This window comes from Marmota flaviventris, chromosome 10 (assembly GCF_047511675.1).
Source record: "Marmota flaviventris isolate mMarFla1 chromosome 10, mMarFla1.hap1, whole genome shotgun sequence".
NCBI lineage: Eukaryota > Metazoa > Chordata > Mammalia > Rodentia > Sciuridae > Marmota > Marmota flaviventris.
In genome coordinates, this window is record NC_092507.1 from 17377517 (window position 1) to 17402894 (window position 25378).

Genomic DNA, 25378 nt, shown 5'->3' on the forward strand with positions numbered 1-25378 from the left:
TAGGAATTTTTTTTATCTTCTCTCTGATGTCATCTGTTACCCAGGTGCCATTCAGTGGCGTATTATTTAGTCTTCAGATGCTGGAGTAGCTTTTATTTTTTATTTTATCATTGATATCTAATTTCATTCTGTTACGGTTAGATAGAACACAGGTTCATATCTCTATTTTTGTATTTGCCGAGACTTGCTTTGTGGCATAATATATGGTCTATTTTGGAGAAGGATCCATGTGCTGCTGAGAAAAAAGTATATTCATTTGTTCATGGAAGGACTATTCTATATATGTGTATTAAGTCTAAATTGTTATTTGTTTTATTGAGTTTGATAGTTTCTTTGTTTAGTTTTTGTTTGGAAGAACTATCCAGTGGTGAGAGAGTGTATTAATGTCACCTAATATTATTGTGTTGTGGTCTATTTGATTCTTGAAGTTGAGAAATGTTTGGTTGATATACATAAATGCTCCTATGTTTGGGGCATAGATATTTACAGTTGTTATATCTTGTTTTTTTTTTTGTTGTTGTTCTTTGTTTTTTGTTACCAGGGATATTGAACTCAGGGATACTTGACCACTGAGCCATATCCCAGCCCTATTTTGTATTTCATTTAGAGACAGGGTTTTGAACTTGCGATCCTCCTGTCATAGCCTCCCGAGCTGCTGGGATTACAGGTATGCGCTACTGCACCCGACTGTTATGTCTTGTTGATGTATGATTCCCTTGAGTAGTATGAAATGTGCTCCTTTATCCCTTTTTGCTAACTTTGGTTTGAAGTCCACTTTATCTGATATAAGGATGGAAACCCCTGCTTGTTTCCTCAATCCATGTAAGTGATATTTTTTTCCCAACCTTTCACCTTCAGTCTGTGGATGTCTTTTCCTGTGAAATGAGTCTCTTGAAGGCAGCAAATTGTTGGGTCTTTTTTTAAAATCCAATCTGCCAGTCTATATCTTTTAATTATTGAGTTTAGGCCATTCACATTCAGGGTTATTATTAAAATATGTTTTATATTCCCAGTCATTTTGGGTTTTGGGGGGTTTTTAAAAAATAAATATTTTTAAGGTGTAGTTGGACATGATGCCTTTATTTTATTTACTTATTTTTATGTGGTGCTGAGGATCAACCCCAGGGCCTTGCACTCTACCACTGAGCCACACCCCTAGCCCCTATTTTTGGTTTTTAATTTGACTTAGTTTCTCTTTCATTTGGCCTTTCCTTTAGTGCAGTTCCTCACTTTGCAGATAGTCATTGTTGTTTTCCATTTCCTTCTCATGGAATATTTTGAAAAGAATATTCTGTAGTGCAGGCTTTCTTGCTGTAAATTCTTTTAATTTTTGTTTATCATGGAAGGTTTTTATTTAATATGAAGCATAATTTCGCTGGATATAAGATTCTTGGTCGGCATCCATTTTCTTTCAGAGCTTGGTATGTTGTTACAGGATCTCCTTGCCCTGAGGGTCTGGACTGAAAAATCAGCCGAGATCCAAACTGGTCTCCCCCTATATGTAATCTGATTCTTCTCTCTTATGGCCTTGAATTCTATTATTCTGTATGCTAGACATTTTCATTATAATGTGGTTTGGTGTAGATATGTTGTAATTTTGTACATTTGGTTTCCTGTAAGCCTCTTGTATTTGATTTTTCAATTCATTCTTCATGTTTGGGAAATTTTCTGATATTATTTCATTGAGGATATTGTGCTTTCTTCTATCCTGATAAACCTTATATTTGGTCTTTTTATGTTATCCCATAATTCTTGGATGTTCTATTTATGATTTCTTTCCATCTTCACTGTGTGGTCAACTTTATTTTCCAGATTGTGTATTTTGTTTTTCATTGTCTGAGGTTCTGTCTTTCAAGTGATCTAGTCTGTTGGTGACACTTTCTATTGAGTTTTTATTTGGTTTATTTATGAAATCCTTCATTTCAAAGATTTCTGTTTTTTTTTCCCAAAATCTCTCTCTTAAAGTAATCTTTTGCTACCTATATTTGCTCTCTTATCTCTTTGTTAGAGTGATCAATTTTTGCCTGTATGTGCTCATTTAGGTCATTCTTTGATTCACACATCATTTTAATCATGTACATTCTTTTTTAAAAATATGTTTTTTTTAGTTATAGATGGACATAATACTTTTTAAAAAAAATATTTTGTTTATTTAGTTGTAGTTGGACACAATACTTTTATTTTATTTTTACGTGGTACTGAGGATCGAACCCAGGGCCTCGCACATGCTAGGCGAGCCCTCAACCGCTGAGCCACACCCCCAGCCCATATACTTTTATATTATTATTTTTATGTGGCTCTGAGTGTCCCAGTGTCTCACACATGCTAGGCAAGCGCTCTATCACTGAACCACAACCCCAGCCCCCAATCATGTACATTATGAACTCCTTTTCTGTCATTTCATCTATAGCACTGTCATTGGATTCTAGTGTTATACCATCTTGGTTTGTTTGGGGCATTTTCCTCCCTTGTTTTTTCATATTGTCTATGTCTCTTCCTCTCTTGCATTGTGGATCTAAGGTATTGAAGTTTCTACTCTATAATCTTGTAATGTCCCTGCAGGTTATGGAATACCTCACCTTTAAGGGAAAGATCAAGGGGCTGGGGATGTGGCTCAAGCGGTAGCGCGCTCGCCAGGCATGCGTGCGGCCCGGGTTCGATCCTCAGCACCACATATAAAGATGTTGTGTCCGCCAATAACTAAAAAGAAATAAATGTTTAAAAAATTCTCTCTCTCTCTCCTCTCTCTTTAAAAAAAAAAAAAAAAAGAAAGATCAACGTTTACAGCACCCAATGCAACTATGCAGCTATAAATCAATTAGCTTCTATTTAGACACAGTTTTGCCACTATAAACAGAAATGATGAGTTTGGTTATCTTCTACCATAAAGGCAGTAGGTTTGAATAGGGTTTAGAGTTTGTAGTGGTGAACAGAGAGAGAGGGAAGGGAGTAGGATGTGATGTTTATGAGGTAGGATGTGAGAATATAGAGGTATTAGATTATAGGAAGAGTGAAAGGGGAATCAACAGAAGTTGGCTGTTAGCAGGAGGGAAAAAAAAAGGAGAGAGAGGCTACCCTATGCAAGGCTCCCTGTTGCCTCTGCAACAGGATGGTGACTGTTAGCACACCTAGTAGGGATACTTCTGGTGCCACTGGGCCCCCAGAGACCTTGGTGATGGTCTTACAGTTCCTGGTTATTGTCCCTAGATAGAAGTGGCCACATTCCTAGTTGGTGGCAGCAATAGCATCAAGCCTGTAGGTACCTTGCTATCGGGGTTCCAGGCCTCAGTTGGTGTCCCAAGATGGAATCTGCCCCAACTAAATATGGCGGAGGTGGCAGTGGAGGTAACCCAATATGGCAGTTGAGGTGTCCCAAGATGGAGGCATCCACTTTCACAGATGGGGCTGGGAGGATGGGCTGTGTGATAGCATTGGGCAGCCTGTTCGGTGATGGCACAGTGTGGCACGCAGTGCTGCAGCAGACAGCTGCCTCCTGGCCCTGTCCATTGTCCCACAGTGGAGATTACCATGTGGAAAGGGCTATGGCTGTGGCTGTAATGTCCCAAGATGTAGGTGGTTTGGGTGCAGTCACACTTTGGTGGATAGGGAACCACAGTGTGGTGTTCCTCTCCATGCAGGCACATGGTTCTTGGCTCCAGCTGAGGCTGCACATGGTGGGTTCTGGTCTGGGCTCCGTAAAAAAAAATATTTAAAAAAAAGGACTAGGGATGCAGCTCAGTGGTAGAATGCCCTTGGGTTCAATCCCCAGTCAAATAAATAAATAAATAGGAATTCTGGACCTCTCAGATCTGTGCACTATAAGGAGGTGGAAGGCTCCTTTCTCTTTATATACCTAAATCTGTTGCCTGGCAAGGAACCAAGTGCACACACATGGAGATGTCCTAACCTGCACACTCACACTCTGGTCTACACAATGAGGTACACATCATCATCCTTCAGAATACCAGGGAACACAGAGAAGGTCTTCAAAACTCAGAAAAGGAGGGGGTACATTCAAAGATGCTTTCTTTTATAAAATTTTAGTTGTCAACAAAACATTTATTTATTTATTTATTTATTTATATGCAATGCTGAGAATTGAACCCAGTGCTTCACACATGCTAGGCAAGAGTTCAATCCCTGAGCCATAACCCTGGCCCTCAAAGATGCTTTCTCAAAGTTAGAAGAAAACAGAGCAATTGCTTCAACATTATGAAAGAATTCATCTACAGTCAAATTACCAATGAAACATGAATAGACTGAAGATTTTTTTTTTATTAAAATTTTTTAGTTGTCAATAGACCTTTTTTTTTTAAAGAGAGAGAGAGAGAATTTTTAATATTTATTTTTTAGTTTTCGGTGGACACAACATCTTTGTTTGTATGTGGTGCTGAGGATCGAACCCGGGCTGCACGCATGCCAGGTGAGCGCGCCACCGCTTGAGCCACATCCCCAGCCCCGTCAATAGACCTTTATTTTATTTATTTATATGCAGTGCTGAGAATCGAACCCAGTGCCTACGCATGCTAGGCAAGTACTCCACCACTGAGCCACAACCCCAGCCCTGAAAATATTTTTATTTCCACTTAACAGGTATGGTTGTATGGCAGCCAGCCTCTAAGGTGGCCTCTAATGAGTTCCAGATCCTGGTATTTGCATTCTTGTGCCATTCTTTCACATGTCCGTGAACACGGCTGACCTATGAAGCCAAGGGAGAGTGCAGAACTGCCAGTATGTGTCTTCCAAAGCTAGCTCATAGGCAGCCTAATGGTTTCTACCTTGCTCTATTCTGGATCACTTGCTCTGGTGAAAGCCAGCTGTGATCAGAACATAAGATATTCAAACAGGGCCAGTTGCAGTAGGGCACACTGTAATCCCAGTGGCTCAGGAGGCTGAGGTGGGGAGTGGCAAGTTCAAGGCCAGCCTTAGCAACCGTGAGGCGCTTAGCAACTCAGTGAGACCCTGTCTCTAAATAAAATACAAAAGAGTGCTGGGGATGTGGCTTATGGTTGAGTACCCCTGATCAGGTTCAATCCCCGGTAACCCCCACAACAGCAACAAAAAAGATTCAAACAGTTCTATGGTGAGGTCCATGAAGCAAGGAACTGAGACCTCCTTCCAACAGCCTGCATAGTTTGCTGCCATGTGAGTTGGCCATCTTGGAAGTGGATCCTTAAGCCCCAGTCAAGCCTTCCAGAAGAAGATCCTTAAGCCTTCTCTCCATGGGAGACCCCAAGCCAGAACCACCCAGCAAAGTTACTCCCAAAGACCTGACTCCCAGAAACTGTGAGATTACAAATGTTAATTGTAGTTTAAAGCCATTAAGTTTGGGAGTAATTTGTTACACAACAAAAGAAACTAACACAGATATATAAGAGGTAAGGTGGAAGGAGCCCCAGTATTTTGTAGTTTCTCTAATCAGTAGGTGAAGTTTAGCTGGGCGCAATGGCACATGCCTGCAATTCCAGCAGCTTGGGAGGCTGAGGCAGGAGGATTGCAAATTCAAAGCTAGCCACATAGGACATTACAGAAAAATTACAGCAGGTTAAAATGTGCTTGTGCAATTGGGTCTTGCTTTCTCTTGCTCCTGGGAACTCGGTGACTGTCACCTTGTAATTGAGCTCAGACAGTTTGTTGGAGACATAGACCCTATCATCTCATATAACAGCCAATATCAATGAGGTATGTGAGGCCATTCCAAACTGGCACAGCAAAGAACTATCCACAAAACTTTGAGAAATAATAAATATTTGTGTTTAAGTTGTTAATAAATGTTGTTGTTGAAGTTTTAGGATGAATTTAGGATGAATTCACGCAGAATTAGCTAACTGGTCCTTAAGTGAGACTCAGTTTTTCCAAAGAAAAGCTACTGAGTATATCATTCAATTAAATGAACACTAATAATGAACACTACACGCTGGGCCCTTGCCTGAGATTGTGATGTGAAAATAGGCATAATTTATGAACTAGAGCTACTTTGAAGCAGAACCAATCTTGTCTACTTCACAAATAACTGAAGTAGGAAAACTTGAACAGATCAATATTTTTGTTTGTAGTTTAGTAGTCTTACCGTGGCACTCCTGAGCCTGCTGTGAAGTTCAGAGTATCTCAGAACTTCCTGGGATCCTGGTTTTCCTCTTTCTATCACAGAGCATTCTATTCTGAAAACAAAATCATTTTGATTCTTTTTAAAGAATAAATAAATATTTATTTATATATTCACAGTAGCGAGGATTAAACCCAGGTGGCTTTACTACTGAGCTACATCCCAGCCCTGTAAATTTTTTAAAAAAATTTTGAGACAGAGTCTTGCTAAGATATCCAAGATGGCCTTGAATTTTCTTTTTTCTTCTGTTTTTTTTTTTTTTTTGTACTGGGGATTGAACCTAGGCCTAGGGTTATTTTACCACTGAGTTCCACCCCCAGCCCTTTTATTTATTATTATTTTAAATTTTGAGACAGGGTCTCTCTAAGTTGCTTAAAGCCTCACTAAGTTTCTGAGGCTGATTTAGAACTTGCCATCCTCCTGCTTTGGCCTCCTGAGTGGCTGAGATTACAGGCATGTGCCACAGTGCCTGGGTTGGCCTCCAACTTTTCATTCTCCTACCTCTGATCCTCTTGCCTCAGCCTCCTGAATATGTAGTGGCACACTGTTCATTTCAATTCTTTTTTAAAAATATTTTTTACTTGTCAATGGACCTTTATTTTATTTATTTATATGTGGTGCTGAAAATCTAACACAGTGCCTCCATACATGCTAGGCAAGGGCTCTACCACTGAGCCACAGACCCAGCCCTTTTCAATTCTTTTTGACACTATGAAAAACACTTTCCATTGCACTTGGGTACACAAACTCCAATATAAACAAAAGTTTCATCAATTGAGACTAAATTTAAGATACGTACTGAGTTTTTGTATTGTATTCTATTTTATTCTTTTTTATATTTTTTTTGTTGTAGTTGGACACAATACCCATTTTTTATTAATTTATTTTTATGTGGTGCTGAGGATCAAACCCAGGGCCTCACACGTGGCTGAGCCACAACCCCAGCCTCTCTATTTTATTCTTTCAATATGTTGGTTACACCCAACATGTGGTGCACACATGTAATCCTAGTGACTCTGGACTCTGGAGGCTTAGGCAGGAGGAAGGCAAGTTAGAAGCCAGCCTCAGCAACTCAGTGAGGACCTAAGCAACTTAGTAAGACTCTATATAAAAATAAAAAGAGCTAGGGATTTAGCTCAATGGTAAAGAGCCCTTGGGTTCAATCCCCAGTACAACAACAACAACAATAATAATAATCATTTAAAAAAGTATATCACAATCTTTTAAATCAGCCATTTAGGGGCTGGGGATGTGGCTCAAGTGGTAGTGCGATCGCCTGGCATGCGTGTGGCCCGGGTTCGATCCTCAGCACCACGTACAAATAAAGATGTTGTGTCCGCCAAAAACTAAAAAATAAATATTAAAATTCTCTAAAAAAAAAAATAAGATTAAATCAGCCATTTAAAAGAGCTGTTCTGGGCTGGGGATGTAGCTCAAGCGGTATCGCGCTTGCCTGGCATGCGTGCGGCCCGGGTTCGGTCCTCAGCACCACATACAAACAAAGATGGTGTGTCCACCGAAAAACTAAGAAATAAATATTTAAAAAAAATAAATAAAAGAGCTGTTCTGAAATATCACAAAGGGGAGGCAATTTTAAGATCATCTAGCACGGGGCATGGTGGCACACGCCTATAATTCCAGCAACGTAGGAGGCCCAGACAGGAAGATCGAACGTTCAAGGCCAGCCTCGGCAATTTAGCAAGGCCCCAAACAACTTAGCGAGATCCTATCTCAAAATAAAAAGGGCTGGGAAGGTAACTCAGTGGCAAAATGCACCTGGGTTCAATCGCCAGTACTAAAATAAATAAAATGAAAATAAACCATCTGGTTGAAGCCCTTTACTTGAACTGAGCCTCAGAGAGGTTAAGTCACTTGCCCAGTGCTTAGATTTGATGGTAATAACCTACCTTGTGTCAGTCATCACTCTGGGATCTTGAATCGCATTATTTCATTTAATATTCTTCCCACTTTACAGACAAGGAAACAGTCTCAGAATAGGGTAAATGACTTATTCAGAGCGTCATACCATCCTAGCACTTGTCTCCGGGTCAGGAGGTCCACAAAGCCCGCTATCAAGAACGTGGTTGGGAAATTGGGTGTGTGAACTCTCCACGCCCGAGCGCACGTGTGAGGCACTGATAAGAGCTGTGGTAAGAGCTCAGGGCCTTAGCACTCCGCGCGCCTTCCTCCACCAGCTCCAGTGAAACGTGGCAGCTGAAGAAGAAAGCGCAGACTTCAATCTCGGGGAGAGGGATTCGAATCCCGCACCACAGTCTGCTGATAACACCAGCAGCATCTCTACCCTTCGGTTTCCACGGTTCTGAAGCCGGTGTTGACAGGAAGACGCCTGTCAAAGTCCGCCCGAGCCACTCCCATCAGAACCACGCCCATTGTAGCCACGCCCACATCCACGCCCCCCTCCCCCGCGGGCGCATGCGCCGCTCAGGGGCGCCTTTTACGACGCGTCAGACACTGCGCTTGGCGGCCGCAGGGCAGCCGAGAGAGAGCTGCGCGAGCGGCAGCGGGGCCGAGGGGACGCGCGGGTGGCGGCGTCGCCATGTCGCACGGCCACAGCCACGGCGGGGACGGCTGTCGCTGCGCCGCGGAACGGGAGGAGCCGCCGGAGCAGCGCGGCCTGGCCTACGGCCTGTACCTGCGCATCGACCTGGAGCGGCTGCAGTGCCTCAACGAGAGCCGCGAGGGCAGCGGCCGCGGCGTCTTCAAGCCGTGGGAGGAGCGGACAGACCGCTCCAAGGTGGGCTGCCGGCGCCGGGGCGGGCGGGGCGGGATCCGCGGGGCCTTCGGACACCCGGCTGCTCTGTCAGCCTCACTCTTGATGCTAAAAATAACGACAGCCAGGTCGCCAGGCGCTTTCCGCTGCCGGCCTCGCGCTTGCCTTTTGGGAGGCGAGCAGGGCCATCTTCCCCGCTTTGCAGATACGGAAACTGAGTCCCGGAGAGTGGAAGCGGGCGCTTGGTTCTACACAGCGTAACGCTGTGTTCCAAGGCTGCCTGGGTTAAGGAGGAGGATGGCCGTGAGGGCGTTTTCCCTTCTGTTTGACCATTGGTCCCAGTGGCTGCGTGATCGTGTCACCTGGTGAGGACGGGCAAGGGAGACCATGGGTGTTTCCGATCTAGAGCGCAGGCCCCCTTGAGAGCTAAGCCGGTTGAAAGTTATGGACCCTCTCCAGAAAAATGCACATGAGCACTGATCTCTCAATTTGTAATTCAGGAGACTCCGGGTTAGGAAACCTCTAATTGGATGGTCTTTATCAGAACTCTGTGGATAGACATATTAGTTTCAAATTTATAAGTCCTGGAAAACCGAGGAAGGTTGACTGCATTGCACCCCAGTTTGCAGAACAGGGTGGGAGATGCCTGAAGACATAGGCTCTCAGCAAATATTTGTTGCTTTCTCCTCCCTCCTCCCCGTTCTCTCCAGTTTGTTGAAAGTGATGCAGATGAAGAGCTTCTGTTTAATATTCCGTAAGTATCTCCTTGGTGTCTGCCTCAGGCTAAATAGGCTGTACACAATTGTCTTCTCAGATGGATTCATTCATTGCTTGGGTCAAGAGCACACATCTGTTTGTAGAAATGGGATAATACTTTGGTGGGTTTTAGGAGGAGAGCATCATAACTCTTTTGATGCAGACTGGAAGCAGATATATTTGTTGAGCAATAACTGAAAAGTAGATGTAAATTTCTTAGAATTGCATAATGCCAGAGGTGGACATGATCTTAGAAATGATCAAGTACAAGTCTGACAGATGAGTACATTGAAGGTCAGAAAGGGGAAGGGTCTTGACTAGGGGTCACACAGCTAAGTAGGGATACAATCCCAGGTTGACAACCTTCTCTTTTGCATTCTGGCAGATTTACGGGCAATGTCAAGCTCAAAGGCATCATTATAATGGGAGAGGATGATGACTCACACCCCTCTGAGATGAGACTGTAAGTGGACAGGCTTAGGCCCTCAAGAACCTTTTAGTTCTATTTCTTTCTTTAGTAACACTTTATTCCATAGTAATATAATTTTTCTTCATTAGATTTGATATTCTCCCTCTTAAAATATAATTTTTCTTTATTAGATTTGATATTCTCCCTTTTGATCTTGTTATTTATGTGGGAATACACTTATCTCTTTATTTTTTATTTCTTTATTTTTGAACCCAAGGCCTCACACATGCTAGGCAAGCACTCTATCATTGAGCTACATCCCCAGCCCAGTGACTTGTTTAGATTAAACATCTTCAGGGCCAACAGCTTATCTCATTTTCAAAGTGCGTACTGTGGCATCATTCATTCAGAGAGCATTCTATAAATGCCAACTGTTGATGACTTTGCAGTTTTCTTAATAACCCAGCTGCAGATCTCAAACGATCTTTATGGATTCCACTCTTGGGATGAGCTTCAAAATGTTCCTTGGTATTTCACTCAGTCGTCATCTTTGCAGATGTTATGTTGACATGAGATTGCTTTGTCTGAGTTTGTGTGCCTTTATATGGCTAAGTTCTGTGTATCTTTTATGATACTAGATCTGTTGCCACCAGAGTTAGTACTCCCTTTTAGACAACTTACTTTTTTCAAGTGTAGTCTAAAAGAGGAAAAATTTTTTTCTGAGTTCTGAGAAACAAATAACAGAATAATTTTACATTAAAAAAAAACCCATCCAGCTGGATTGTGATGGTGCATGCCTGTAATTCCAGCAGCTCAGGAGGCTGAGGCAGGAGTATTGCAAGTTTGAGAGCAGCCTCAGCAACTTAGTGAGGCTCTAAGTAACTTAGTGAGATCTTGACTCAAAATAAAAAATAAAAAGGGCTGGGAATGTAGCTCAGTGGTAGAGTGCTGCTGAGTCCAATACCACCACCTCCCCCGCAAAAAAATCTTTTTTTTTTTTTTTTTTAATCCAAGATGGTGCCCAATGATAGAGTGTGTGCTTAGTGTGCCTGAGGCCCCAAGTTTGATCTTCAGCACTGTAAGAAAAAGAGGAAAAAAAATTTTTTTAATCTGAAAAATTGATCCAGTTTAAATGGACTTTAGAGAGATTTGATAACTTGATACCATTTTTAAGTATTATAAAACAAATTTAAAAGCAGATTTATACATGCAGTCATTTTAAAAAATTGTTTGTTTGGACTGATGCTTTTGGAGACTCAGTTACTAGGAAGATGGGCTGACTTCAGGATATCCCTGTTGCTTTGGATTAAGAGTGGGCTGTGAGGTAAATTGGGTTCAAATTCTGGCTGCATACTGGCTAGCTGCTGCATGACTAGGACATTACATAACTTCATGCCTATTTTCTCAGGTAAAATAGGAAGAATAAGAGTATAACCTCAAGGTTGTGGAGATCCAACATGTAAAGAACTTAGAATAGGTCTGGAACATAATACAGGCCCAGTTTTTGGGTGAGCAGGTACAAATACTTAATAGTTCTAACACACTACATATATAACATTTCTCTGAATCTAAGATGTCATTGTAAACACACTATTATTTTAGGTAGAGTTTATAAAAAGAAACAATGATTCCTGGTCAGCAATGACATATCATTGACACATCCAAAAAAGTTAAATTAAGAATTTTGGGCTCTCTCTCCCTCTCTCTCTTTAAAAAAAAAAAAAAAAAAAAAAGAATTTTGGAGGATACCAGGAATTGAATCCAGGGGGGCTTTTCCACCAAGTTACATCCCTAGTCCTTTTTTTTTTTTTTAAGTTTTGAGATGGGGTCTTGCTAAGTTGCTGAGGCTGGCCTCAAAGTTGAGATCCTCCTGCCTCAGCTTCCTGAGTTGCTGGAATTATAGGGGTTTGCCACCGTGCCCAGCTAAATTGAGAATCTTAAATCAGAAGTATGTGAATACCAAGTATAGATGTTAGATGATATTAAAGAATTACTGTTGCAGAGGGTAAATAGTTCAGTAGTAAAGTGCTTGCCAAGCATACCCAAGGTCCCAGGTTTGACCTGAGTACCACAAAAGAAAGAGAAGAAAGAATTGTTGTTAGCTTGGCTAATTATTAATATTGCTAATTACTGTAAAAGAATATCTTTTTTTTTAAATTTTGTAGTTGAAGATGGACAGAAGGCCTTTATTTTGTTTAATTTTTAATGCAATGCCAAGGATCAAACCCAGTGCCTCACACATGCTAGGCAAACTCTCTGCCACCAAGCTCTAGCCCCAGCCCTAGCATCTTTTTTTTTTTTTTAAGAAATCTTTTTCAGGGCTGGGGTTGTAGCTCAGTGATAGCGCACTCTTCTGGCATGTGTGAGGCACTGGGTTCAATCCTCAGCACCACTAAAAATAAATTAATAAAATAAAGGTATTGTGTCCATCTACAGCTAAAAAAATATTTTTAAAGTTTTATTCAGAAATACTAAAGTATTTATGGGTGAAATGGTATATCTGGGATTGCACTGAAATATGAAACAAAAACAAAATAGGGGTGATAGGCAAAATCAGCATAAATTTGTTAATTAAGCTGAGTAGTAAGGTATGTAGTTCATTATTTTCTGTCTGCTTTTGTGTATGTAGTTTTTCATAAAATTTTAAGTTTTAATATATGCAACTCTTAGAATTGATCCAATTTAATCTTCATATCAACTGTTTGGACTATGTATTGTCACTATCCCAATTTTACAGATGAGGAAACTGAGACACAGAGAGGTTAAATCACTTGTCCAAAATTACACAGCTGGTAAGTGACAGCCAGCTTTAGACCTAGAAGTGTAGCTCCAGAGATATTGCTATTTATCTCTTTTTAATCTTTATTATTATTTTAATTGACACAAAATAATTGTGCAGGGCTTGGGATGTGGCTCAAGTGGTAGCGCACTCGCTGCGGCCCAGGTTCAATCCTCAGCACCACATACAAACAAAGATGTTGTGTCCGCCGAGAACTAAAAAATAAATATTAAAAAATTCTCTCTCTTGGGGCTGGGGATGTGGCTCAAGCGGTAGCGCGCTCACCTGGCATACGTGCGGCCCGGGTTCGATCCTCAGCACCACATACAAACAGATGTTGTGTCCGCTGAAAACTAAAAAAAATATTAAAAAAAAAAAAATTCTCTCTCTCTCTTTCTCTCTCTCTCTCTCTCTCCCCCCCTCCCTCTCCCTCACTCTCTCTTTAAAAAAAACAAAACAAAACAAAATAATTGTGCATATTTTTATGGAGTACAGTATATTTCATACACACAAATGTTCAGGATCATTGATATAACCATCACCTTAAACATTTGCCATTTCTTTTTTCTTTTTTTTTTTTTTTATAAAGAGTCTTTTTTTTTTTTTTTAAATATTTATTTATTTATTTTAGTTATTGGCGGACACAACATCCTTGTTTGTATGTGGTGCTGAGGATTGAACCCGGGCCGCACGCATGCCAGGCGAGCGCGCTACCGCTTGAGCCACATCCCCAGCCCAAACATTTGCCATTTCTTTGTGTTGGGAACATTCAAAATTATCACTAGGGCTGCAGATGCAGCTCAGTAGTAGAGCACTTGCCTAGCCTGCATGAAGCCTTAGGTTCAATCCCAGGCAGCCTTACCCTTCCCATCCCCCCAACCTTAAATATTCTCTGCTAGCTATTTTGAAATATACAACTAATTGTCATCAACTATAGTTATCCTACTGTGCTATTAAGAACATTAGAATCTGGGCAGTGATGCACACCTGTAATCTCATTGATTTAGGAGCCTGAGGCAGAAGGATTGCAAGTTTGAGGCCAGCCTGAGCAACTTAACAAGTCCCTCAGCAACTTAGTGAGACCCTGTCTCAAAATAAAAAATAGAAAGGACTGGGGATGTGGCTCAGTGATAGAAGCACTCCTGAGTTCAATCTCTGGTACCAAAAAAAAAAAAAAAGAAGAACATTAGTAGTATTCCTCCTATCCAATGTATCCCTATACTGATTACCCATCCTATCTTCATTCCCTCTTCCCTCACTCTTCCCGATCTCTAACCATTCTACCTACTTCCATGAAATCAACTTTTTAGCTTACACTCTTAAGTGAGAACATGCAATATTTGTCTATCTTTGCTGTAATTCACTTAATGTTCATAGTGTATGTATATGTATCTATATATATATACACACATATACATATATACACATATGTGTGTGTGTGTGTGTGAGTGTATGTATCACATTTTCTTCATCCATTCACCTGCTGATGGATACTTAGATTGATGCACTTGACTGCTGTGAACAGCCCTGCAGTGAACATAGAAGTATGGATGTCTCTTTAACGTACTGATTCCTTTCCTTTTGTTATATGCCCCATAATGGAATTGCTGGATCATATAGTAGTTCTCTGTCTATAGGATTGTTCATACTGTTTTCCGTCACACCAACATGTGGAAGAGCTCCTTTCTCTGTGCATCCTTACCAGCATTTATTTTCTGGATTTTTGATAATAGCCATCCTAATGGAAGTGAGTTGATATCTCGTTGTGTTTTTTTTAGTTTTTTAGGTGGACAAAATATCTTTATTTTATTTTTATGTGGTGCTGAGAATCAAACCTAGTGCCTCATGCATGCTAGGCGAGCACGCTACCACTTGAGCCACATCCCCAGCCCTTCGTTGTGGTTTTGATTTCTATTTGCCTGATGGGTAGTACTTTTGAGCATTTTTTCATATATTTGTTGGCCCTTTAACTTCTTTTGAGAAACTCTATTCAGTTCTTTTGCCTGCCCCCTTTTTTTTCCCAGTACTGGGGATTGAACCTGAGGTTGCTACCACTGAGCTATATCTCAAGCTCTTTTTATTTTTTATTTTGAAATAGTGTCTCACTGAGTTGCTCAGGCTGGCCTCAGTTTTGATTCTTCTGCCTCAGCCTCTCAAGTAGCTAAGATTTTAGACGTGTACTACAAGTTCATTTGCCTGTTTTTTAATTGAATTATTTGTGTTTTTGCTGTTGGGTTGTTCCATATGTATTCTTGCCATTAATCCCTTATGATAACTAATGAATAGATCACAAATATTTTCTGCAATCCTATAGGTTAAGACACTATTTTTTTTTCCTTCCAGTGCTGAAGATTGAACCAGGGCCTCTGGCATGCTAAGCAAGCACTCTGCTTCTGAGCTACACCCCCCAGCCTGAGACACTGCTTTTAACTGCAGAGCTGCACTAGCTCTCATAGTACTGCTCATAAATGTTCATTATTATCATTCTGCTGTGCATCATTCTTAGAAACACTTTGAAGCAAACATTTGCTTTTTAAAATTATATGCATTTTGCTGCTGCTGAAGTCTGGGCCTTTCCTTTGTAGATATGTTAATAAAAACACCTTCATGTTGGTGGGTGTATGTGGCTTAGTCCTGCAGAATTTGTAGAAACTGCTATTACTTAGATTTTCCTTTGAAAAATATTTTCTTAAATTGCAGTGATACCTTGACTTGCCAAAGCCTTTTGCAAGTTTGCAGGCTTTTGTGCTCTTTGGAATCGGAAATCCCTAAATTGTATTATTTTAAGAACTGTAAGATGATTGAGTGTATGGGGTAATTTTTAGAAACAAAAAATGCTTGAATATTGGGTTACCTGATCTTATCTCTTAACTGTTTAATATGCTTCTGCCAAAGTGTGTCTTTTTTCCCATGAGTAGGCTGTTTTATTTCACATCCTCAGCTTGGTATGAATGTGCTGAGTGGCTTATTTTCTCCATGCATTTGATGCACGTGACCTAGTTTGAGCCTCCTCTTTGTGTATTGCTTCTCATGTGATCTTAACCCACTCAAAGATGCCACTGGATCATGTTGCAGTTCTCAGCTCTTTTCTTTTTTCTTCCTCTCTCTCTTTCTTTAAGGAGACAGGTATCTTAATATCTTGCCTAGGCTGTCCCTGAATCCCTGGGCTCACGTGAATCCTCCTGCCTCAGCCTCCTGAATAGCTGGGACTATTGGTGTACACTACTGTTTCTTGTTGGTTTAAGGATATTTATGTCTAAATTTCAGTAAAATGCCATTTCCAAAATTTGACTGCAAATTTTTATCTCCTTTAGATGGAATTGAAGTAAAGTCAGTTGAGCAGTCAATAGGAAGTCTTAAAAAAAACCCTGAAAACTGATAGTGCACATTTCTTGATTTTCCCCCCCCCTTTCCTTTCTCAGGTACAAGAACATTCCACAGATGTCGTTTGATGATACAGAAAGGGAGCCAGATCAGACCTTTAGTCTGAACCGGGATCTTACTGGAGAATTAGAATATGCTACAAAGTAAGCATGGGACCTGCCTTCCACTCCTGCTGAGGAACAGTAGCACCTTCTCGTTTGCAGTGAGCATATCCTCATATGCAGCAGTGCTTACAGAGCTTACCATTTATTTTTGGCCACTCTCCTGCCCTCTTAGCATCAGAGATGAGTTTAAAAAGTGGAGGAGGCATCTTGATCCTTGGCTTGGTCAGTTTGGGGCAGAAAATCAGTGTAGGCCACAGACTTGTTAACTTGTAAGCAATTGGCAGATCTGCATGAGCTCCCAGGATAGTCTTAGGAAATGTTTTTTGGAATTCCTCTTTGCATAGTGGGCCTATAGCAGGCTCACTTAGTTTTCTTTCTCCTATGGCTTAGATCAACACTAAGCATGCTTCAGAACCCCTGCCCAGTTACACAGCATTTCTCATTCCTTTTCCCTTGAGGGGAGGAGCAGTGTTTATTCATCTTTGTGTCTCTGCTGCCTTGGACAGGATATGGCAGATGGCTCAGGAAATATTCACTGAATGAATTGATTGTCCAAAGGAGAAAAATGAGGAGGAAGAACCCAAGATTGATCCCTTACATTTGCCTGGGTTTTACCATATGTTGGAGCTGAACTGTTGTGCCCTGGTTGTGAGGTGCTCACTGGACAGTAACCTGTGTCTTGTCTTCTTTCTTCTTTCATCCTCTAGAATTTCCCGTTTTTCAAATGTCTATCATCTCTCGATTCATATTTCAAAAAATTTTGGAGCAGATACCACAAAGGTCTTTTATATTGGCCTGAGAGGAGAATGGACTGAGGTAAGAGGGGGGTTGATAAAAACATATCAGCACACCATCAGAGTGGGGGCTTTTAAGGGAAGGGAAAGAGCAAACGAAACAAATTTTCTTGGTTTCTTCATTATAAAATGTTCCCATTTGACAGACTATAGGTATTTTTAAAATTGAAATTACATAATTTATGTTAATTCACAGTTTTTCACTTTCAAATTTTTTCCTTTGGCAATTTCAGCAGGGCACTGGAAGTATAGCTCGGTGTTTGAGCATGCTTAGCATGTTCAAGGCCCTTCCTGCACCAAACAAAACCAAAAAGCATTCTTGATAATCCTTGTTCTAAGTACCAGAGATAAGATGATAAGATAAACAAGCTCCTATTCTCATAGTGCCCTCATTACAGTGTGGGGAATGGATCTCAGTTGCAAGTGAAACCTTAATAATGAGCTTTGCAAATTTCTCAAGATAAAAAAATGTCAGAAGAGAGGAGCTTTGAGACATCTGCTAGAAAGGAGACTGACTATAGACTACTCCAGTGTGTGTTCTGGGAAGCCACAGTTTCTTAATGGCCCACCTACCCAGCATCTCCATTTTCTTGCAGCTTCGCCGACATGAAGTGACCATCTGCAATTATGAAGCATCGGCCAACCCGGCAGACCACCGGGTCCATCAGGTTACCCCACAGACACACTTCATTTCCTAAGGGCTGGCCCAGGCTCCCACAGATGTGCAGTCAGTGAAGACGTACCACCTATTGGGAAGGACAGAGATGAGGCTCCAGTGAGAGTTGGTTGCCACAGCCTCTGCTGCGTTTTCTCTTTGGGGCTTGCTGCAGAAATCCAACCTATGGAAGATACCACACCACTGTGAGGGTTGTGTGGGTGCTGAGGGACAATCGTGGTTCTCTAGGGCACTGCAGAAATTGGGTCTTAGGTTGTGTGGCATCTGGCTGTCATGGATAATGCTTGCTTTTTCCGTTGATGTGGCCATGGGATCCCAAGTGTCTTGTTGCTTTGTGGCAGGATTTTTATGTGATTTTTTCTTTTTCTTTTAAATGGAAACTCTTCCTGAGCTGCAGGAAACCCGAAGAATCAGGATTTTGTTTGTGTGAGCTATCAGGAGGGTCTCCAACTAGAAATACTTGTCCCTGCTTGTTCCTTCTCCCTGTTGTTACTCAGCATTCTTGTCAAGTTGCCTAGCTTGGAGTTGTCTGTCACGCACAGTGTCCCGTGGTTATAGCTTGAAAGGCAGGAGTCTCCTGATGATGTGTGATAGCTTGGGGGGGAAGATCTTTCCCACTGCCTAGCTAAGCAGTCTGGGGAGAGCATGGGAATCATTTGTGTTTGTGGGTAACCTGGTTGGGGTAAGATTGAGACTTAGTTAAAATTCCCTTTGGAATCTCCTTAATGTTTTATTAGCTTCTAACTTGTGTTGTAAGCCCAATGCCAGAATTTGGAGATAAGCTCTTGAGTTCTTCTGTTCATGGCTTTTATTCACTGTGACTAATAAGCTTCCTAATAAATCCTTGCCAGACATAACGTTTGTATTTTCTTTTGAATTTTAGGTAGTACTGATGAAATTTTTATTTTACTGGAAACTGTATTGAACTTTGAAATTTTTGTTCTGATCTAGAACAAAAAATTTTTGTTTTGATCTAGGTAGATCATAGTGCCACAATTAAGACTAGATCGGTTTCTCCTGGAAAAGTCAAGCTTAATTCTGTATCCAATACCCACCTTTGTAAAGAGGAAGGTAGGGTTAAAGACCGATATTCCATTTCTCATGAAGGGAAGTAACCTATGGAATGATATTTACAAAAACAAGGGAGGAGGGGGGAAAGGAGCACAGATCCTAGAACACATCAAAGGAAGTAAGGGTAAGGAAAGGAAATGAGCACTGCATTCTGTCTAAAGGTGGGCCAGACTTTGGACTTATATTAATATCTGAAAATCAGTCTAGCATTTGGAGAGAATTTAAGTATTTGAAAAGGAGATTTGAGGTTGTCAAGTTCTCTCCCTTGCAGAAAGCAGGAGCAGTTGATAAGGGGAATTTGTGTTGAATCTGATCCTCTTGAGAGGATGCATTGGCCTGTGCTGTTTTCAGGAGGATCTAGCTACTTTCTTCAGCTTTTCCTCTGAAGTCTGCCACCCCAACCTTGTACAGCCTGGAGATTCTGAAATGCAGCATGAAATCAACTAGAATGCAAGTGCAGTTCTTGACGCATTAAGGTTCCTACCCACTTGTCAGCCACAACCTCTTTGTTTTGGTTGAATCATCTTATGGATTAAAAGAAGGGCTATGTTTTTTTTTTTGTTGTTGTTGTTGTTTTTAAGTATTTTTTAGTTGTTGATGTACCTTTATTTTTTATTTATTTGTATGTGGTGCTGAGGATCGAACCCAGTGCCTCACATATGGTAGGCAAGTACTCTGCCACTGAGCCACAACTCCAGCCCCTATGTTTCAATTTGGACTAAGGAGAAATATAAAGTTAGAAATCTCAGAGCACACCAGCCGTTCATTATTTCTACTAACTAAAGCACAAATGACCCGTAGTCCCTGGGGCTGGGCTTCTGAATTTAAACTTCACTCTGAAGAATTTGCTGAAAATGCCATGATGTCGGGTGATTGGAGGTGCAGGAAGAATTTCATTCTTCATCAGCAGACCCAGAAGGGATTTTGTTGTGGTGGAAGCCATGCTTTCTTTCATTTTTGTGTTCTCTTGTGACATCCAGTCCTGGATCTTTGGTTTACAGTGGTTTTTTTTTTCTCCCCAGAATGTTTGTATTCTAGATTCCAACTCCATGATCTGTTGAGTCCTCAAAACCAAACTGCCTCTTGGCTTGGAGAAAGGTGCTTTGTTGACCTTCCAGCTTGTACTGTTTTGTTTCAGTTCAAAGAATTAAAAAACAAACAAACAAACAAACAAACCTAGTGTAGGTTAAGCTGGGAGGATGAGTCCTCAGCTGCTGAGGGACAAGTGTAACTCAACTTGCAGATCCCCACATGTGCTCTTGGGGGCATGGTCCTTCCATTCAGCTTGCCTGTCAGGCTTTTTTTTTGTTTCCCTGAGCTCTGTTTCCACTTTACTAGTGTAAAGGCGACCCACTGGTGACCAAATGAAGCCCTTTTGTTCCTGACTCATTGGATGGTGACATTTTGTGCACCCCACATGGCACTGCTGGTCAAGGACAATTCTAAGATAACACTGCTTGATGCCTTTCCAGCTATCCTGATTTGGCCTGCATATTTTCCCAGGGTACCTTTTAGAGTAATTAAAGCCTCATACTGGGACTTTACTGTGTATAAAGCATGTACACACGACCTCATGGGAGCCTAACATTAAAACTATGAGGAGGCAGGGTGGTTATTAACACCATTTTATGGCTCAGGAAGCAGGTCAAGAAAGGCAGGCTTAGAGCAGCCTGTTTCCTTCCCCACACCTTTTCTTTAAGGTAAGACTGGAGGACTAGGTGATCTCGGGTCTTTTCAGGTCAGAGAACCTGGAGCAGGTGGTGAGGACGGACGGAGGACCACGAGGGCTGCAGCTAGGCGCAGCGCGGTCAGGAGTCGTCCTGAGCAGACGAACGGTGCTCTGGCCGCAATGGCGAGACGCGGCTGTGCGAGGCGATAGCCATGCCGATGTATCCACTGATGCCCTTTCACTGGACGTGCACCTCCCCACGCTGTGCTCCGTGACACACACAGACCTACCTAAGCCAGCCCCAAGCGGCCCGGGTCCCCAGGGCGTAACGCAGCGTGCCGGGCGGAGATGGGCCGGCGTCTCGCTGGCCAAGTGCGCGCCTCGCTGAGCGCGACGACGTCCTGCGGGAGGCTCGCGCGGGGAGGTGGGGTCGGGGAGGTGGGGTCGGGGGCGGGAGGCCGCGGGGAAACATGGCAGCCCCGAGCGGGGAGCCGGCCCGCTTCCGGGTTCCGTACCGCCGGCCAGGCCACTTCCGGCAGCGCGATGGCTGGGTTCCCGGGACCCGAACGGAAGTTCCGGCGGGGGCGGCCGAGGGGGAAGAGTGTCTGTGCGGGAGAAAGGGGAGAATCGCCCGAGCGGTCTCGCACGCCCGGGAGAGAGGTGCCGGGCCGGGGCGCGGGGCGCAGGGAGCGCCGGGGGCGGCCGAGGGCGGGGCGCGGGGAGGCGGCGCGGCCCGAGCGATGGCGGGCGGGGGCGAGGCGCGAGGCGCTGTCCAGTCCTGGGCACTTAGGGAGTGCAGCGCGGCCGGGAGAGAGGCTGCCCGGTGCGCAGAGAGGACTTCGCGGTCGGAAGTGGGGGATCCCGTTGTGGGGCAGGAGCTTCCCCAGGGTCAAAGGTAGAAAGCCCCTTTGTGGGCAGGTGAGAGTCCTGGGTCCAGGTAGAAAACGTCACTGGGGAGGCGGTGACCCTTGTCAGAAGAGAAGTTCCCATTGTGGGTAGTGGGAGACCCCGGGTCTTACTGGGGTTGGAGGAAGACCCCAGGTCTGGGGGGAAGACACTCCTTCGGAGAGGGGGAGCCAGGGTGGGAGTGGGGGAGTCCCCAGAGCGAAGAAGACAGGGAAGCCTAGCATTCCTGGGTGGGAAGAGGAACCCTAGGATCAGAGGTGCAAGATCCTCTGTGAGCTTCCTGCTGTAGGGAGGGGCAGCCCGGGGTCAGAGCTGGAGGGTGGGAGCCAGCTGGGAGTGCTGGGCGCCCTGTAAAAGGGAGGAACTTGGAGGTAGGTAGCGGAAGCTTCCGGAGTTTGGAGGATGCTAAGGGCGGGGAGGGGCCAGCCAGCCTGACATTCTTTTGTGTGTTTGGGAGTCCCAGAACCTGTTCAGCTGGGGCCCCTTTTGGAGTCAGTGGCGGCGGCAGCAGCAGGTAGCCCCACTCAGAGGTGTGTGGAGCACCAGTTGGGGGTGGGTGGACTTGGGAGTCCTTATGCATTCAGAGGACATGGGCAGCTCCAAGGGGCTCTGGGAATGGTTGAGCCAGAACTGCTGTGAAGGCTGGATGGGGGGCTGGGAGGGAAGAAGGAGAAGATGGGAGGAGAGTAGGGTCTGGAAGCGTATTTCTCTGGCATTTTTCTCCCCTTCACTTCCCAGTATGGGTGGGGTTGGGGAGGAGGTGACCCAGGGACTCTAGAGAATGGATGACTGAAGGCAAGAGAGGACACAGCACTGAGGAGCTTGGGGGGTGGTCAGCAGGGGTTGCCCTGCCTCCTTTCATTCCCTTCCCACCCTCCAGCCCCTAAACCCTGCCCCTGCTCATCTCCAGCAAGCTCAGGCTCTGGAGTTGGGTCAGAACCAGGGACAGAGTTCTGGGCCACTACAGTGGCTGCCTCGCTTTTCAGCCCTGGAATGGAGGCAAACTTCTACCCTCCTGCCTGGGGACTTCTGCGTGCTTTTTCTCTGTGTCCAGGACAGAACCTGGGGGCTGTGGCATGGGTGGCACCCCTTGAGCCAGAAGGCTGCCCCCTGCCCAGCCTCGCTCTTGACTGCAGACCCTCATTGTTCAGGCCCAGCCTGCAGGGAGCCCTGCAGTGTATGTGTGGTAACACCATGTCTGTGCCCCTGCTCACTGACGCTGCCACTGTGTCTGGAGCTGAGCGGGAAACGGCTGCGGTAAGGGGACCCTTTCACCTTTGGCAGCACCCCACACACACCCCCTACTGCCCTGCTCTCATTTGCCAGACTCCTTGGGGACAGCTGGGGAAACTGGCTGGAGCCGGTGTGGGAAACATGGAGGTGGCAGTGCTGGGAAGGGAGTAGGCCGAAGCCAGGAAGCTCAGGGTTAATAGCCTGTTGGCTGCCACCTGTTTCCCCCAGGTCCTCGCCTGTGGGAGGGGTGGCCCATATTGGAGGATCTGGAGGGGGAACTTCCTCATGGCCCCATCTCTGACTTTTCTAGGTTATTTTTTTACATGGACTTGGAGACACAGGGTGAGTGAGCTAGGGAGGGGGCCTTCCTTGCGGAGGTGGGCAGGGCGGACAGCAGGCTGGAGGGCCTCCCTCCCTGCCTCCCTCCCTGCATCAGAGCCTCTTCTCCCTTCCTTCCCTCCTACAGGCACAGCTGGGCTGACGCCCTCTCCACCATCCGGCTCCCTCACGTCAAATACATCTGTCCCCATGCGTGAGTGTCACCCCAGCAAGGGAGAGACTGTAGGGGGATCATTCAGGGTGGGCATGACCCTGTGGTCCCAGGCCTGTTTGCAGCTGTCAGCTGTGTCCTGGGGCTAGGGCTCAGAGCCTGCAGAAGTGCCTTATTAGCCTGAGCTCTTATGGACCCCTCTGGAATGGATCTAGCACCAGCCCCCAGCCCTAGGGGCTCCTAGACCTCCTAGGACCAGGGCCTCCCATGCCCCTTCCCCAAGTACTCACCCACTGAGCTGGAGCCCCGTTAACACCAAGCGCTGGGCTGTGCTTCTCCATCGTTACTGCTGATGCCCCAACCACAGCCTCCAGCCCCACGTGGCAGGTTGCCTGGCAACACCTTAAACACAGGCCCTGCTTGCTGGGAGGGGCCCCTAAGGGCTGCTCTGTCCCCTCCTGGGCCCTCTACTGTAGCTTCCTTACCCCCCTGAGCATGACAGGCCCTTTTGGATCTCCCTCCCAGGCCTAGGATCCCTGTGACACTCAACATGAAGATGGTGATGCCCTCCTGGTGAGTGTGGGGCTGGGAGGACAGAAACCCAGGGAGCTGTGGGGGCTGGCCAGCACAGCTGCCACTCCTCTGCTCCCCTAGGTTTGACCTGATGGGGCTGAGTCCAGATGCTCCAGAGGATGAGGCTGGCATCAAGAAGGCTGCAGAGAACAGTAAGGCCCCGGCCCCTTCTCAGCACCCTTCCCCGTCCCAAGAAAGTGCTGGACAGTACCTGCCTGATTCCCTTGGGGTCCTCCCAGCAACTTCCCCTATCCAATCATGCCCCTCCCCCCAGTCAAGGCCTTGATTGAGCACGAGATGAAGAATGGGATCCCTGCCAATCGAATCGTTCTGGGGGGTTTTTCACAGGTGAGTGGGGAGAGACGGGGAGGGCTGGGTGGGTGAGCTGTGCCTTCATGACCTGTCATTCTCTCCTCCCCCCAGGGCGGGGCCTTGTCCCTCTACACGGCCCTCACCTGCCCCCACCCTCTGGCTGGCATTGTGGCATTGAGCTGCTGGCTGCCTTTGCACCGGAACTTCCCCCAGGTGAGGGTTCCCAAAGACCCTCTCCTGCCTTTGGGTGTCCTTGAGGCTTGGGCATTGGGCTGCACTCTGGTTTTGCCCTGAGTTCTCTCCGGCCCACAGGCAGCCAACGGCAGTGCCAAGGACCTGGCCATCCTCCAGTGCCATGGGGAGCTAGACCCCATGGTGCCTGTACGGTTTGGGGCCCTGACGGCTGAGAAGCTCCGGTCAGTTGTCACACCTGCCAGGGTCCAGTTCAAGACATACCCAGGGGTCATGCACAGTTCCTGTCCTCAGGTCAGTGGGGGGCTTCCCATTCCCACTTCTCTCCCTCCTCCCTCCAGCGGGAGCCTCAATTTCTCCTCACCCCCAGGAGATGGCGGCTGTGAAGGAATTTCTCGAGAAGTTGCTGCCTCCAGTCTAATCAGAGTTGCTGGCCCCCAGCTAACAGGGAACCCAGCAAGCAAGTGCGGCACCATCTTGGATCTGAGCCGGTTGAGCCCGTTCCCTCCCTCCTGCCCTGTCCTCTAAGGCCTGGCCTGGCCTTGGCCTCTTGGCTGTCTGCAGCAGGTGGGCTGCTTCCTTACCCTACTTCCCTGAAGGTGGCCCCCTGGCAGCAGTATTGGAGGGGAAGTAGGCAGCGGGATAAAGGGGCCCAGCTGCTGACCCACTCACTCAGGACCTCACTCACTAGCCCCGCTTTGGGCCCCCTCCTGCGACCTCAGGGTTTGGCCCATGGGGCCCTTGCAGGCCCCAGCCCAACGATTGCCGGATAATCCCGTGTCTCCTGCCTCACTGCAGCTGCTTCTCAATCATGAATGTGTCCGTGGCCCGGGCCCCTTGCTGCTGTGGCTGCCTGCCCCTGGGCAGGGGTGTTGGTGAGGAGTTGGGAGCCTTCCCACAGCCATCCCCCCACTTGGGGGCTGGGCCCTGCCTCCCCATTACCCTCCTCCCTTGCAGGCCTGGAGCCTGCAGGGTTGGACTGAGGCTCAAGGTCTCCCCTGGCTGTCTCACCCTCACTGCATCCCCACTCTAGGGCCAGGGAGGTGGTGGGGGAGGAGTCGTGTCTCGTCTTCTGTCTCCATGTGGTTTTGGGTGTTTTTCTTGTTGTGCCCTGGATTCCAATAAAATTAAAGAAATTGCTTCCTCAACTCTTGGTCCTGGCTGATTCCATGCAGGGGGTGCAGAGTGACCAT

The 25378-nt window shown here is 45.3% G+C and overlaps 2 protein-coding genes and 1 long non-coding RNA gene across 4 annotated transcripts in view; 2 read left to right on the forward strand and 1 right to left on the reverse strand.

The window, feature by feature from the left end:
* LOC114094425 (uncharacterized) overlaps nucleotides 1-8475 on the reverse strand; it is a 50405-nt gene extending 41930 nt beyond the window's left edge. The window contains exons 1-2 of the long non-coding RNA XR_003583030.3: nucleotides 8014-8475; nucleotides 6071-6161 (exon numbers count right to left, since the gene is read on the reverse strand). This is a non-coding gene — a long non-coding RNA (uncharacterized lncRNA). The remainder of the gene's footprint in view (nucleotides 1-6070; nucleotides 6162-8013) is intronic.
* A 188-nt stretch (nucleotides 8476-8663) lies between these two features.
* Pithd1 (PITH domain containing 1) lies at nucleotides 8664-18596 on the forward strand. Its single transcript, XM_027937583.2, has 6 exons — nucleotides 8664-8861; nucleotides 9548-9591; nucleotides 9979-10056; nucleotides 16204-16308; nucleotides 16977-17085; nucleotides 17660-18596. Exons 1-6 carry the CDS (start codon nucleotides 8664-8666, stop codon nucleotides 17759-17761), a joined length of 636 nt encoding a protein of 211 aa, XP_027793384.1. The 3' UTR covers nucleotides 17762-18596.
* Nucleotides 18597-21032: 2436 nt separating this feature from the next.
* Nucleotides 21033-25333, forward strand: Lypla2 (lysophospholipase 2). Of its 2 annotated transcripts, none has more exons than XM_027937067.1 (10): nucleotides 21033-21139; nucleotides 22537-22642; nucleotides 22929-22960; nucleotides 23085-23150; nucleotides 23634-23681; nucleotides 23763-23833; nucleotides 23956-24029; nucleotides 24105-24206; nucleotides 24306-24479; nucleotides 24556-25333. In XM_027937067.1, exons 2-10 carry the CDS (start codon nucleotides 22565-22567, stop codon nucleotides 24604-24606), a joined length of 696 nt encoding a protein of 231 aa, XP_027792868.1. In that variant the 5' UTR covers nucleotides 21033-21139; nucleotides 22537-22564; the 3' UTR covers nucleotides 24607-25333. The 2 variants fall into 2 exon arrangements, with proteins under 2 accessions (XP_027792868.1, XP_071473584.1); XM_071617483.1 differs by lacking the exon at nucleotides 21033-21139 and adding an exon at nucleotides 21290-21294.
* Nucleotides 25334-25378: the final 45 nt, after the last annotated feature.

What these genes read in the sequence shown, in the direction of transcription:
- Pithd1 (XM_027937583.2), top strand. Translation starts at nt 8,664, where the DNA reads ATGTCGCACGGCCACAGCCACGGCGGGGACGGCTGTCGCTGCGCCGCG. An exon ending in CACCCCTCTGAGATGAGACT is followed by an intron (nt 10,057 to 16,203) that starts GTAAGTGGACAG and finishes TTCCTTTCTCAG; the next exon opens with GTACAAGAACATTCCACAGA. An exon ending in GAATTAGAATATGCTACAAA is followed by an intron (nt 16,309 to 16,976) that starts GTAAGCATGGGA and finishes TTCATCCTCTAG; the next exon opens with AATTTCCCGTTTTTCAAATG.
- Lypla2 (XM_027937067.1), top strand. Translation starts at nt 22,565, where the DNA reads ATGTGTGGTAACACCATGTCTGTGCCCCTGCTCACTGACGCTGCCACT. An exon ending in CATGGACTTGGAGACACAGG is followed by an intron (nt 22,961 to 23,084) that starts GTGAGTGAGCTA and finishes TCCCTCCTACAG; the next exon opens with GCACAGCTGGGCTGACGCCC. An exon ending in TGCACAGTTCCTGTCCTCAG is followed by an intron (nt 24,480 to 24,555) that starts GTCAGTGGGGGG and finishes CCTCACCCCCAG; the next exon opens with GAGATGGCGGCTGTGAAGGA.